General features: G+C 32.9%; 1 protein-coding gene across 9 annotated transcripts in view; it reads right to left on the reverse strand.

The window, feature by feature from the left end:
- Positions 1-3990: 3990 nt before the first annotated feature.
- Positions 3991-16354, reverse strand: part of LOC110449315 (trafficking kinesin-binding protein 1-like) — a 65902-nt gene continuing 53538 nt past the window's right edge. For 8 of the 9 annotated variants that reach the window (XM_021496088.1, XM_021496089.1, XM_021496094.1 and 5 more), the window contains 4 exons: positions 15689-15835; positions 14584-14686; positions 14043-14084; positions 3991-12340 (listed from right to left, as the gene is read on the reverse strand). In XM_021496088.1, the coding sequence (XP_021351763.1) occupies positions 11677-12340; positions 14043-14084; positions 14584-14686; positions 15689-15835 (956 nt within the window). In that variant the 3' untranslated portion in view covers positions 3991-11676. The remainder of the gene's footprint in view (positions 12341-14042; positions 14085-14583; positions 14687-15688; positions 15836-16354) is intronic. The other variant, XM_021496087.1, reaches the window with a different exon arrangement.

The raw sequence follows: 16354 nt of genomic DNA on the forward strand, positions 1-16354 counted from the left end.
TGTTACTAGGGACGCTAGTGATGCTGATGTTACTAGGGACGCTAGTTATGCTGATGTTGCTAGAGACTCTAGTGATGCTGATGTTACTAGGGACGCTAGTGATGCTGATGTTACTAGGGACGCTAGTTATGCTGATGTTGCTAGAGACTCTAGTGATGCTGATGTTACTAGGGACGCTAGTGATGCTAATGTTACTAGGGACACTAGAGACGCTGGTGTTGTTTATTTAAAAAAGGACTATACCATGCTATTATTTGTTCCCCTTCCCCTAAGGATATCGATGCTTCTGACTAAATTTGGTCAAAATCTGCAGAGTCTTTTATGACGCTGCGCCATGGCATAAGCTCACTTGCCCTTCGGGCAGGTGAGCTAAAAATTATAATATAATTGAATAGAAAATCGTTAATTTCTTGTAAAATCAACTACATTGTGCGTGCATAATATGTTGGTTCTTGTTTTCATAGCATAGACAATATTCTGCACATGTGCATGTATTTGGAACAAAATTAATTCGTATATATTAACATAAGCTTCTATTTAATCAAAGCTCCATTGCTGTTATATAACTGTAACAGCAATGCAAAAAGGCTTTGCACATGAAAGAATTTAAAGGCGATATATAGAAACTATTTTTTTCAGTTACCAATAAATACCTGGTGTACGGTAGCTACACCACTTAGCAACTGACGTGTTTTTTACGATAAAAAAAGGAAAATATTAAATAACAATGTAAATATAGGTATTGAACAGCGTTATTATTGCAGTTACGGTGGTTGAACTCAATTGGATAGACATATTCTTCTACAAAGCATATGTCTGTATCCCGTTGCATTCATACCACTGTAACAGAAATAACAAGAGGCCCAGAGGGCCTGTATCGCTCACCTGAATATTTCAGCAGTCATAGCAAAATATTCTCATTAAATATTATACTGAACCACAAATATTTCACTCGCGAACTTTGTCAGCTCCATCTGTTGAAAGGTTAGCTATACCAGCCAAATATTAGTATATGATTCTATGCTTTTTGGTTCTTATTCAGAAGTTGTTTGAAGTTTTTGACATATTTTTGCCCGAGACCTTGATAGTAGGTCAAGTTCATTTTCCTTCTCAAACTTTGTTGGCTCTATCCCAAGAAGCTTAACAAGCCAAATTTTATGAATCCATTACTTTGGTTCTTCAGAACAAATCATTTGAAATGTTGTTGACCTCTGTGACCTTTAAAGTAGGTTGAGGTCATTTTCATTTGCAAACTTTGGTGAGCTCTATCCCAAGAAGCCACCAGCCAAATATTATGATTCTATGCCTTTCGATTTTGACATATTTGACCCTAGTGGGTCAAGGTCATTTTCATTTGGATACTTCGTCGACCTAAATTCAAAGAAGATACCAGCCAAATATTAAGATTTGTTGGAAGTGTTTGACATATTTTACCCCTGTGAACTTCATAGCAGGTCAAGGTAATTTTCACGCGCAGACATTGTCAGGCTCTTAAGTATGAAGCTTTCAGCCAAATATCATGACTCTAGGCCTGTCCAATATTCAGAAGAAGTCGTTTGATGTGTTTGACATATTTCACCCATATGACCTGGAAAGTAGGTCAAGGTCATTTTCATTCTTAAACTTTGTTCGGCTCTTACCGACAAAGCTTTCAGCCAAATATCATGACCCATTTGAGTAAGAATAATGGAATGGTTTATTAGAAAAAAGTCTTGTAAAATTCCAATCGTCATTTCTTATTATAGGATGTGGAGCATGCATAGGCTCCAGTAAAATATTTCTAACAAAGTAGATTTTGGAAATATGCTAATGGTATGCTTAGCGAGGTAGTGAAGAAAATTACCATATGTTACGATACCTGGCAGCCCATGTTCGGCGAACTGAGAAAACATATGAACGAAATAACGTTTCAACAGGGATTACCGAATGACAATCAGTTCAAGATAAGGAGCGAAAGTGATGGTCATAAGTTATTGGTGATAGACGATTGTATGGCCGAAGGCTGAAATCTCACCACCAACATTTGACGGTAATGTTTCTAATCCAGAATGTGTTCCAGAAAGGAAAGGCCTGCATGCGCACGTTAAGTCTAAACATGCAATACAGGCCGCAACATCAAGCAGATGTGGTTATTTACTAATAAACGTTTCACCAGCACCTACTGAAGTGAATATAGAGGGAGACGACGCAATGATTGTTATAATGGTGGCTCCAGAAGTTTTGTAAAACACAATGCTAAAAAAAGAACAATAACTGTTCAAATTCTTTTCAGATTTATTTCATTTTTCTGTGTGATTATTTTCAAAATAATCCCACGGAACATAAAGGAACATATGTAATAACTGAGGATGGGAGGAACTCGCCCTCTAGAAGGGTGATCTTAACAAAGTAGTCATACAAAAACCTTCTCCATACAAATTACATAGTAATTATTAATACAAATAAATATTTCAATCATATGATTACAGGTATCAACTGAAGTGTTAAGTACTTTATATAAGCAACGACTTGGTAAATGAGGAAAAAACTATGAAAATAAAGACAAATTGAAATAACTTAGAGTATTTCAATCAAATCAAACTATACATTTGAAAAGACAAAGACAATGTTATTTTTACTTCAAATAAAAAGTTATTTTGAACTTTTTATAAGGATCAATAACAGGAAAATGCTCAACAAATTATTTATGAAGCAGTCACATATATATATGAATCCCTGTTAAAAATAACAATATTTCCACTGCTGTTCCTCTTTAAGGAGGCATTTGGCCTTGGACAAAAAATATCCAACTAGATGTTATGAAACCAAACCAATTTTTTACTATTACAGAAGCATACTTGCCAACTCTCCATATTTATTAGGAAGACTCCCGATTTTGGACCCTAAAATTGACCATTTTCATCCAGTGAATTTGTTAAACTATTCCTATTTTCTAAGCTCTGATGATTTCATTTGAATGAACAGCTCAAAAGATGTCATTTACAAGTGTTGTTTTCCACTAGGGTGTACATACACACATTTTATTTATGTTTTTTATTCTGAGCATGCGCAATCTCCCCCATGGAAAATTTAAAAAGTTGGCAAGTATGCCATAAAAAATGTTCCTGAGAAAAGAAAACAAATTAAATTGCTCATTTCCTTTGTAAATAATTTATTTGTATTTTACTTCAGCTTCTTGCTTCTTTATCAGGAACATAATGCTTCACTAGTAAAATTTTCATGATCTGTTGGAGACGAAATTGTCATGACCAGTTGGAGATTCATTTTCAATCATCAAACAGCATATCAGGAACGATTTTAGATCAGACAGCAAGGAAGGAAAAATTGGTGGATGATATCAATATAGCTGTCCAACTGGATGATAATGATGTCAAAACTGCTACTTTCACTTTCCATATGCTTTGGATTGAATTTAAAAGTTCTCTGTTTACATTTGGCGCAACCAAAAATGAGTTTCCTTCATACATGTACCACAACAGCCTTTGTTCATGAACATGAATAATGTATTGCTTTGTTTTGTAAATAAGTAAATGAGAGAAAAATGAAAAAAAGTACAGCGAAGCAGTAAACGATAATTAATAACATGGCATTTTATTTACAATTTACAGATATTCATCAGCAGTATATAATATAGAATTATGTCCTCTACGTAAAAATTGCCAGATGCAAATCCTGCAATGTATTGTATAAATCTGGAAAATTATTCTAATGGTCAAACCATTTCCTTTTCTTTCTTGTAAAGTAACACCAATCCAACATCTATGACAATTTTCCCTTAAAATGACTCAAAATACAGATATTTTCAGGAATCACAACATGTGTACCATTTTTTTTTTTTTTTAAATATTAGATAATAGTTTTAAACATATTTTTGTGCAAATGGGATAATAGTAATGAAAACTTGTAGTGCTGAAGTAATCTAAATTTGTGAAATTAACTACATAAAAAATAATTAAATACTTTACAAATGTTCAAGAATTAAGAATTTAATTTTTTTTCAGAGTTAGAGTTTTTGAAACAAAAACAAAAGATACAAAAAATAGAATTGAATTTCAAAGGTCTTGTTTTTGGAAAAGAAATTAAAATGATACTGGTTCCTGAGTCTAGAACTTGTCTTGGGGAAAATTATTTTTATTATCTATGTATTTAAAAAATTCTTTTCATCAAAAATAAGTACACTGTTACAGATTAACAAGAAACAATGCTGACACACTAATGTATAGAGGTTTAGAAATCCAACAAAATTACCAACGCGAAACAATGCCCGATGTATAGAGGTTTTGAAATCCAACAAAATTACCAATGCGAAACAATGCCCGAGATATTGTAGAGATAACACCTGATTAAAAAGTACCAACTGAAGGTAACTTTTGTAGATTCTCATTTAGAAGTATAAAACTAATATTTTTTTGTAGTACATGTATCAGCTAATTTATTAACAAGGATTTCTTTAATTTTAGTGACATATAATGATACATTTGTATCTTGCTAATTTGCAATAAATAATCTGATAAAATGGAACTTTATAACAGAAACTGAACATCCTCTTTGTCAATCTGGAACACATATTTGATTTAAGATTTTCCCCTGGCAACAATGCATCCAGACTAATGAGGGACTGTTTTATCTGATGATCATGTCTTCTATTTCAGAGTTTTTAATAGTTCAGGATATCAGCCAATTAAGATAGGATATTTTTTAAGTTGGCAAAATACAGACAAATACATAATGCCAAAACTTAAACATTTTACTTTTTTCAGCACTATCCACACTTGAAATTTAAGAATACTTGCATAGATAGTATGTTCATAGTTTCTATATGTTACTTATATCAATTACATACAGAACAAATTTAAAGACTTCAAAAAATCTGTAATTCTACAAAAATCAATAACATATTGCGGAAGTTGGGTAAAAACGTAGAAAGTAACTCTACAACTTAACAAGTGCTGGGCATAAAGAAAAACAAAAACATATAATAAATGTGAATCTGAAAAAATGTTACATTGCTAGAAAGATATTAACTCACCACCATCCAACAGCAAGCCTCTCAAAGATCATTTGGGTGTGCATTGTCCAATTATAATAGGCCCATATCCATGTTAACTAAATAATTCATTTTGTTTTTGTTGAATTAGGACCATGGTCTAAAGTGTGGTTTGGAAGACTGCTGATGATAGGCGATTCAAATAATAGTACAATGTAGCTAGAAATTCAAAAATACAAAGGCACAATGATAATTATATGTACGTGCTTGTACATATTTTAATGGAATCCACACAGTATATATGACTGAATCAACAGTATATGACTGATCTAACTTGTAATGTTTCACATACATTACAAATGGAGTTGTCCTGTATCTGATCCTTACGATTTGAGGGGGAAATGACCCTGAAACCACTTATGAATAATCAAAACATAAATGGCATCATATTTCTAGGTTTTGTACATTCTCTTATTCCTTGTATAGATCAAAACTAAAAATTTATAGAATCTTAAAAATAATTCATTTTCAAAAAAATAAATTGGAGATAATATGCAGTCGTAAAGATGTTTTAAAACCAATTTTACAATTGGTTTAAACAGTTATTATTTATTTCTTTTACAATTTTTTTTTTTTTTTCATTTGAAGTTTTACTATTATTGTTTGTAATGCAAGCAAATATTGAACAAGCAATTTTAAAAATAAAATCAAGAATTTATACAAAACACTTGGTACTTTATCACGACAAAGTACTTGTGTAAATGTTTTTTATATATATCACAGTAAAACACATAATTCAGTACATCAAAATTACGCTGTGAGATGAAATATGACATCTTAAGTAAAACCCTATTTCACCAGTAATAGTGACTTGTTCTAGTTCTAGTAAAAAAATCCCCCTTCAACATGTAGCAGATCTGGACTGCTGGCCCTACTTAAAAGTTGGCTAACCCTTTCATCACTGAAGGCGATAATGGACTCATCCAGATCAATGCATGGTAGAGTCTACCAAAGTTACATAGGGGTGAAAGGAGAGTTCAAGGATTAACCAGTGGTTAGTGAAAATTCAAATTGTTGCCAATTATAAGAAGAAAAAGCTTTCAAAGCAAAATAAATCCTCAAAACACATTACATTAATCTCTCTAAATCAACCTATAGCACTGAAATCATATCAGGTGTTCTTGATTTTGTTTCATTCACATTTGAAATTTTCACAAACCACTGGTCAACTCTCACTAACTTTTGAGTAACTGGGGCCAGGTGACTAGTATAGATCACTCAATATGTTGAAAATCTGTCTAGAATTCCAAAGTTACAGATTTAAGTTGTTGTCCAACCTATATTCTGTGAACGACTCCACAAAGTCCATAACGACAGGACAGAGTAACACATTCTGTGAACGACTCCACCAAGTCCATAACGACAGGACAGAGTAACACATTCTGTGAACGACTCCACAAAGTCCATAACGACAGGACAGAGTAACACATTCTGTGAACGACTCCACAAAGTCCATAACGACAGGACAGAGTAACACATTCTGTGAACGACTCCACAAAGTCCATAACGACAGGACAGAGTAACACATTCTGTGAACGACTCCACAAAGTCCATAACGACAGGACAGAGTAACACATTCTGTGAACGACTCCACAAAGTCCATAACGACAGGACAGAGTAACACATTCTGTGAACGACTCCACAAAGTCCATAACGACAGGACAGAGTAACACATTCTGTGAACGACTCCACAAAGTCCATAACGACAGGACAGAGTAACACATTCTGTGAACGACTCCACAAAGTCCATAACGACAGGACAGAGTAACACATTCTGTGAACGACTCCACAAAGTCCATAACGACAGGACAGAGTAACACATTCTGTGAACGACTCCACAAAGTCCATAACGACAGGACAGAGTAACACATTCTGTGAACGACTCCACAAAGTCCATAACGACAGGACAGAGTAACACATTCTGTGAACGACTCCACAAAGTCCATAACGACAGGACAGAGTAACACATTCTGTGAACGATTCCACATGTTAGTTTAGATACAGTCACAGATATACAACCCTATCTGGTATATTACTCCCTGTGCAAGAACTAGACCAATTTATCACCCGAAAAAAGTCAACTGTTTTAATACAGTTGGATGAACACAAGAAGACTACACTATCTACTACTGTCAAACAGTGAACACAATGTGAACACACTTATCTATAACCCTGTCATTTAAAGCCATTTTTTGAGCTTGCTGATGTACAAGAAAAAGACAACAGTTTTTACAGCATATATTTTATGCTTATAGCATATAAGGTATTAACATGATTTGATTAAGACTTAATTGAAAGAAAAAAAGAAAACTGAATTCAAATGACAGGGTTTTGGTAGCAAAACTTTGGCACAAGCAAAAATAAAAATTGAATAAAATCAATATATTATTTTTTTTATATCTTCATGAAAAAAATATTTATACCATCTCCTTTAAATATTTGGTACCAGGCATTGAAGCAAGTGCTCAACTATTACGTTTTCTTTCTATCATTATTTGTGGCCATTCCATTCCTTCTCCTATAAATGACATTGAATATATAGGTCAAACTTTATTCCCTAAAACAATTAAAAATTCATCTATTTGTATTAAAACAAACTTTATGAAATTATTTTTATTGAAATTTTGTATTGATGCAAATCTAATATCTTCCGTTAAAATTACATTTGTGATTTTTCTTGATTTAAAAAAATAGTAATAATTAAACTTTCAATAAAGAACAAGCACTAGCTGAAAGATCAACCTGACAGGAAAGTCTCTAAGGGAACGCAAAACACACATGTACAGTATTTAAGTTTTCAAGTTTGAAATAACAAAGTTTGACTGCAAATCATATTACAATGTCACTATTAAACATGTATTAATTAGCACAGGGATCTGAGAATAAAGGGGGACTTCAATCATCTAAAACATCCAGGAATACAGTCGAGACCTAGGAAGTTAACCAACAGTGATGACATTTTCTAAAGCATTGATATTTCTATAAAATATACCTAACAGATGGCAGATTTCTAACAACCCAGGCAACCTGAAACTATGAATAAATCTCCTGTCTAAATTACCTTGGTTCTCGGGTCCCTGTGTATACCATTCTACAATAAAAGCAGTCATGCTGTATAGAACAAGTGTATTCTTGTTCAAATAAGGAGTCAAGAGCTTATCTATCCAATGGCATACTTTACTAGATCTTGTGCTGACCTATATACATGAAAATGACATTATGTAGGAAAAAGAAACTAAATAAGACTGGCCAATCACAGCACACATTACAAAGTTACTAAACCAATCACAGGTAAGCTTACAAACATGCTGTGGTGTACAATTATAAAAATGATCAAGAAATTGAATTGTGTAAATAAACATTATACCTGGGTATATATCATGTATAATTATTTACATCTGAAAGGAGTCGGTATATGTAACACACAATTTGGTCACTCTCTTCAGTATTTAGAGTCATTTTCCCCTCTTTTTTGTATCACATGTAAATATACTTTTGAGGTAATGGGAAATTTCTCCTGTCTGATGTCGGCGAGATCCAATAGGTGTTCAGCTTACAAACTCAGCTGGCCTTTGAAGTCATGTGACTTGATTGTCAATTGCTAAAATTGGTGAGATCCAATCACAAATCAGCTTACAAACTGAAGATGATTTTGATGTTATGTGATGTTCATGCAGTACTCCTCTCACAATGGTGGTGATCTGACAGACGTGTGTAACAAGAGTTTTCATTGGACGAAATTGAGAGGTTAAACATGCATGGATCATCAGGCAAATAAGTTCAACAAGTTCAAAAGGTCACAACATGAGTTAAAAGACGAAAAAATGCCGCACAACATCAATTAAGCTAGCATCACTGCAACTGAATATTCCGTTCTCCTAATTATGCAAACGAGGATAAATATAGGCACAACAAGGACATAGATCGGTAACATAGATCTATCAAATCAAATTATTATCATATTTTCAGCTCCACTAAAGGAGAACAAATAAATAAATACAATTCTAAAGTTTCTAAATAACAAATTCCTAAATGAAACTCTTTCAAATCATTCTTTTTTATTATTTCAACACATATTTCTCCTACCTCAGTAATCGTCAAGTTCAACATAGAGTTCAACTCTATATCATATGCAAATAATTATAATACTCTTTAAATACAATGTCTCTAGAACTTCAAAAACACGAAGCACATGACTACAGTGCGTCTGACACAAATTGATAACTTTATGATGAAATCGTTCCTTACGCTCAATTATAGTTGATAACTTTATGATCAGTTATATTTGTTCTACTGTTTATCATAATTTCCATAATCACAAGAGCATCAAGACTAGAACACAAGATATGTAATGGACCTTCTTAAAAACAAAATTAATACGATCGGTGAACAGTTTGTTTGAGAGTGCTAAGGCCCGTCTTTATGGAATTTCAGCTACTTTTTTATGAAAGGAAAGTGTCCATGTTTAGAACTAGAATGTGTCCATTTGGCATTATATCGCATATATGGTTGAGTGACGTTTTGTTTTTCATATTGTGAGATATACAGTTGGAAGTGGCCTATTTCACATCCTGGCATTTACAGTCATATATATATATGTAGTAATTCTAACTGTGGTGACAAAATGAGATTGCCAAATTTGTCCTTGTCGCATATGTATATGACATACGGCAATTTTAAGGAATTTGTATCCTACAAACATATGTTTGTAAGGATCCAGTGTGGGAAATAACCGTTAATCTTACTTCTTTAAACCATATATATGCAAACATTTTTGGGAAAGAACATGGAATGCAATAAAACATTTAAATGTAATTTATATATACATCACGTTGTAAAATATGCAGGTAAAATTCTCACCTGGAAAAAAACATTCTTCTCAACATATTTTTCAGTTTGACCCGACCCCCCTCCCTCCCAAAAAAAGAAAACCCATTGAGAAACATTCAATTTCTTTTAAAGAAGCACACTGCTTTAATATGACCTGCATATCTTTTTCCAAAAGAGTTTAACTCCATAGAATATTATGTCGCATATCTCTGAATTGTAATTATGACTGAAAATATTAATGGCACAATATTAAGATACACCAATACTAGAATATGCATGCCTTGTTAACGTGTATCGAATTCTCAATTCAAAATTGAAAATATTTGAAGGGAGGTAATTCCCAATAAAATAATGGATGTATAACTTGTAAGGTAGTTATGACCTGAAAAAAGGTCAAATGTTAACATATTTTATGTGAATGAAAGCAGAAACCATGAATATCCCGGAGACATATTTGAACAAGCGCTATGCTAGGTTGTTTTCAATCCTTTTGTTATGCATCTTATGTTTGCGAAATAATTTTTCATTTTCAAAAAAGACGAAAGAAAAAAATCAGCAGACTTATAACCATTGGTATGCATGCATATATACACAGAGGTACAGATGCTGGGCCAGTGATTTTGGGGGACCACAAGTATTTGAGTCAGAAGGTCAAGCTTTTCTGCAAGCTTTTGAGAGCTCACTAGATGTCTCAGTAATTTGACTCATCAAATTGATTCTTCACTTGAAAATTCCTACAAAAATCACTAAGAGTATTACATGGAATTATTGATTGGACCCAAAGTTAGGACATAAAATGAAAGAGGAAAAATGTGATGCTACACTGTATTATTTTGCTATTTTCTTTTTTTTTAAGAATTTTCCAGTGGCATAAGTACATGTATAACAATTTATGTGATATTCTTTTAGAGCCAAATATCGACATAACATCATGACTAGTAAACCAAGGAGACTAACACTGACGAGAGATTTCTGTCCTAACAATTTTGGGCAAGTGGAGTTAAAATTGAATGAACACTAAATATGGGAATAATACTAACAAAACATATTCATGTAATATCTTATTACCTCCCTTTGACAGTGTTGCACAGGGGCAAGACAGATAAAAAAAAGTTACAGTCATACCTATAGGATTACCTAAAATGAATCATATAAGTAAATTAAATTATGTTTTGCCCCTGTGCAAGTTTTCGTTATATAAGGTCAGCACTCTCAATATAACTGATCATGGTCAGTCAATTCTGTTGTGTTTATAATGGGGCTGCAACGATACGCATATCTCACGATATAATATGTATCACATTACGATGCTTACGGTACAATACCTATCAGGATAAACATATCTGCTCAAAAGGTCAACTTCATAATAATTAAGTGAAGGATTTTAAAGAGTTTTGTTAAAGACTTCAATATCAAAATATATACTCTACAGTTGCATTGTTTTTGGGTATGACTGCACAGTGGACCGAATCTTTAATGAAGGATTCAAAAACATCAAGTAAACTCTTAGAGTTTGATAATAATAAAAGGATAAACAATTTCAGAATCATTTGTGTATCGCAATAAAGGTAAGAAAAACAATTTGAAATGATACACAAGAAGTATCACGATACAATATGGTACGGTACAACATATCGTCGCAGCCCTAGTTTTTAGGAACAAAGTTCATGTTATCTAATATATTAGGTACCATAAAAGGGTTGAATAAACATTTAATGCTTATCATGACTGTATAAAATTACTTAAAATCACATTATTTTATGCCTTCACATCCTTTTATATAAATATTCTGTACTTATTCAGAATATGCCACTTTTTCGAATTGAGGTCAATGCACCTAAAACTCCTCCCCCAGACGCTCCACTTCCAAATATGGCAGAAGTGGATGTCGACTTGGAAGCCTCAGATCCGCCCTCTGTTGCGGAAGCAATTGTCACAAGATTATCTACAGACGATGATTGTGTCGGAACTGAACACACAGACACTTTGGGAATCGCACCTTCCTGTGAAACTTTTGTATTATCATGAAGATGTGTAGGCAAGGACACCACTGAGTCTGACCTTTGACCTAATTTCCCGAGATAACCATACAATGAAAAGCCAGTGTTTTTTATGCGACTGAGGATATTTGCTTCCTGATAATCCACACCAGACAATGAATTTGGTTTTTCCGCAGACATTTTTGTGGGAGAACTTGTTGTCAAGGAAACACTTGCTCCCGAGGATGATGTCACAGTTAAAGCTTGTGCTTTTGACTTTTCCAGGTCGAAATGAGACTCGGACACCAAACAGCCTGACCTGCTCTGTTTGGACCCCGATGTTTGGGGTTTATTGTCTGTAGGGCTTAGGAAGTCACGCTCATTTAAGATGGCTGCGAGTCCCAGCGACATGCTATAGGTCGTAGTTCCACTTGACTGAACCATTGATGACAATCGTGGCGTTGACAATTTTGTTGATGTTGATCTACAAATACACAAAACAAATGTTTTCAATCTCTGACTGATGCTAATTTTCAGCAAGAATCCTTCATGGATAAACATATTACATTTTATATCAATTTAAGAGTTTTATCTGCAAACAATGTTTATAAAAGATGTGATGTTACTGATATTTGTAAAGTTACATGCAATTTTTTTGCAGTAACAGGCAAATCTGTGATTTCAACATGAAATTGATAATTTTCAGTATCTGCACACAATTCCAAATTCAATTAAGGCAGTGTTATTATGGTTTATTTTTTCAGCATGATACTACTGTTGTAGTATACATGTACAATTGATGAACCAAAGCTTTTTATAGGACTGGTATATCATTTAGTTTTCAATGTCATGACCCCTTTTTTATCAGCTTCAGTGACAAATTCAGATCAAATTTTAATTACAACCTATACCAATTGAAACATGCATATTTCAGAAAAACAATAAACCAATATCGAATCAATTCCCCATAAAATAAATATCACCCCGATATTTAAAAATGATTGCCTGAAAATTGATTATTAACGCTTGCTCTAATGACAATTTATGTCATCATTATGAAGGGGGAAAAAAGTTGAATGTTTAAACAGTGGCAAATATTTCCCAGTAATTACAGTATATAAAAGTCTGTCTTTTGATATATATATATATAATCAAGAATTTACAATTGAGGGATACAAACAAGTACTGTTATCATCATCCAATCACCGTCTATCAGTGTAAAGTTTATTGACTAATACAGGACAAACTATATACACCATATCATGTACATGTAGATGATTTTTACACTAATGAGTTGTAAAACTTGCAGTAATAAAAATGAATTAAACAAATGCTTAATTAATGGTCATATTTCTATGAAGTTCAAATGAGATCGAGGCAGGTCTGATTAATCCTCTGATGCAATTAATGTTTTTGAGATTTTCCTGTCCGAGCCAGAAGCATTGAAAGCATACGTCTGGAACACTACATGCATTACCACTGTCAGTGAAAATATAATCTTACGAGGAAACTGTCAGGATGTATGGTTAAAGAAGACAATGCTTTTACAGTAAAATTGTGATTCACTGTGCACAATATCACAAATCAAATCATGCTGTTTAGGTTGGTGACATACGCAGCACTCTTTCCGGTCAAACATGTGCATGCACTATACTAACCAAGGCAACAGATGTGAGATTAAGACCAAACACTATCTCCTATCATAGCCAAGCCAAGAGTGGTGAGAACCTTCCAAACCATACCCTAGCTGTACTGCAATGCTAGCCAATTGTAACACTATATAAGCTTAAATCAGGAGAATCAATTACAACAGGTTTCAGGCAGGTCCTGAAGAAGCCCGATACTGTGGGCGAATCCGGTCGACAAACAACCAAATATAATTAGAAGAAGCCTGTTGTGATTGATTCTCGGAAGATTTCAATGTGCATACAGAATCTTACAGAATGACTTTGATTTTCACCAGAAAATCAACATTTTTTTTTATAAAGAATAGAAAAATCAAATTTTATAAGAAAATTCTCAATAATAATCAAAAAAGGAAAAAAAAAGGTATTTTTTTACAAAAAATTATAAAAAACATTTGATTTTTGAGGAGGGGGAGTGGGGTTAGTCGCAGGGGAGTTACAATTGACTAGCTTTATGTCCAAAAGATTTAAAATAGCAATACAACGCCCTAGAAAACTTACTCTACACAATCTATGTCAGAGTCAAGCTCCGATCCATCCTCGCTGTAAACAAATGGCGCCACATTAACACAATCTATCTACAGTAGTTCCACCTAGTGATTGATATCTTAGGGAAGGGGAGATAAATAACGTTGATAAATAATTGTATTAAGAATAAAAAAAAAATTAAAACATGCCTGCATTTAAAAACTGATCTAAAAGTTTAATTTGATATGAAAAATCTTCAATGGCGAACTGTATGTGTGAAAAATAATACATAAATATTTGAAACAAAATAAGAAATGTTTTATTAATAAACATTCAAATGATATAAATATATTGGACTACTAACAAACAGGACTCATGCATATTCACAAAATATAATTAAACTTGATATGATCACTAAAATTAAAATAAACAAAAATCATCAATTCAATTTAGCAAATAATAGCAAAATCAAAAATGTTTCACAAAAAAACAACGAATAAACAGCACATCATCTGAATGAAGTAGAACAACTAATAGGATGGGTGGCGACCCAACAGACTTGTATCTCACTTACCCAACAAGCTGGGTGGGATGTTTGACCGTGGAGTTGGTGTAGGTGTTAATAGTGGAACTCTCCTGGAATCTTTTGTAGCACTCTGTGTTGTCCTCGTAATCATCTGTAACACATCAGACATTGAGTTATCAGTGGATTCCTTTAAATGTCATGTCATTTTCTCGGAGAAAAACTTGACAAAGGGAATATTGTGATATAAAGGGAGATGTAATATAAAGGGAAATATGATACAAAGGGAAATATAATACAAAGGGATAGGTGAGATAAAAGGAAATATGATACAAAGGGAAATATGATATAAAAGGAAATATGAAAGAAAGGGAAATATGATACAAAGGGATATGTGATATAAAAGGAAATATGATATAAAGGGAAATACGATACAAAGGGAAATATAAAACAAAGGGATATGTGATATAAAAGGAAATATGATACAAAGGGAAATATGATATAAAGGGAGATGTGATATAAAGGGAAATATGATACAAAAAGAAAATGTCAGATTAAAGGAAAATGTTTTTTAGTAATTTTTTTACTCAAAATTATGCAAATCTGTAAATCTTGGCCCAGAATTATATTTAAGAGTTAATGATGCATGCTGCATTCCTGTGACATCAATTTTCTTTTTCTCATTTTAATCAAATGGTAATTTGATTTTGCTAATTTTAAAATAACACAATTAAAATGTGGGAAATTGTCTATCAATGTATCTTCCATGAAATATTTTTTATAAAAAGTATCTAATAAATAATTGTATTAAGAATTACTTAATTAAGTATTCTCAATCCAATACTTTTTATTTATTTTTTCCAAACATGCTGTAGATAATTAACCAACTTGAAGTTAAGATTAACAATCATTAAATAAATGGATAGGTTTCCTAATTTGGAGATTTTATGAAAAAACATTAATAAATGGTACAGTATTGTGACTTTTAATCTAAAATCTAAATTCAATGAATCTGAAAACTTTCCTATTTATTGATGATTTAACTGATACTTTGTACATGTTGAAGGGATCAAATTCTCCCAGATAACAAAAGACATTGCAACGATGTCAATGAAAAGATCCCCTTGTTAATCCTGTAACATTTAAATGTTCCTACCATCTTCCTCGAAGTCACTAAGATTGTACACTTCTTCATCCATGTCTAGTTTCCTCTCCCCCTTAATCTGAACACCAGGGCGCGACTCAAAGATCCCTCCCAAGTGGGGTGTGGCTAGCTGTTGCCAATGGCGCAGGGTCACAGAACCTAGGGGCAAAACACACAAAGATCGTTAACATAGTACATATACTGCATTAATTCAGGAAACAGACATACAGATTGTCTTACCTGACTGCAGGTAGTGTTATTAATGTAACTGACACATTTTGTATAAAAGATCTTTTCAAAAGTAAACAACCACATAATATGCTATTCATTTTAAATTTCAAAAGATGAAATTTTGGCCAGCTTGAAACACTTGTTTGACAGCAGAAAATTTCAATGACCAGTTATATCACATGATAGTTTCAAAAAAAAAAAAAAAATATAAATTTTATCATGAACATTCACAATACATCACATTTATTCTGTTCAAGTTGAAATGACATTTTCAAATTTCAAGAAAATGACTGAAAAGTAAACAGTTTAAATATTTAACTTGCACTTTAATATATTAATGATTTACTCAAATTAAATGTCATCTGTTATATTTATGATAAACCTACATAAGCTAACTTAGCTTTTCCCCTTAGTGGGGACTTTGATAACCCTAGACTTATTCCCAGT

The sequence above is a fragment of the Mizuhopecten yessoensis genome, unplaced genomic scaffold (genome assembly GCF_002113885.1).
Source record: "Mizuhopecten yessoensis strain PY_sf001 unplaced genomic scaffold, ASM211388v2 scaffold4559, whole genome shotgun sequence".
Classification (NCBI taxonomy): Eukaryota; Metazoa; Mollusca; class Bivalvia; order Pectinida; family Pectinidae; genus Mizuhopecten; species Mizuhopecten yessoensis.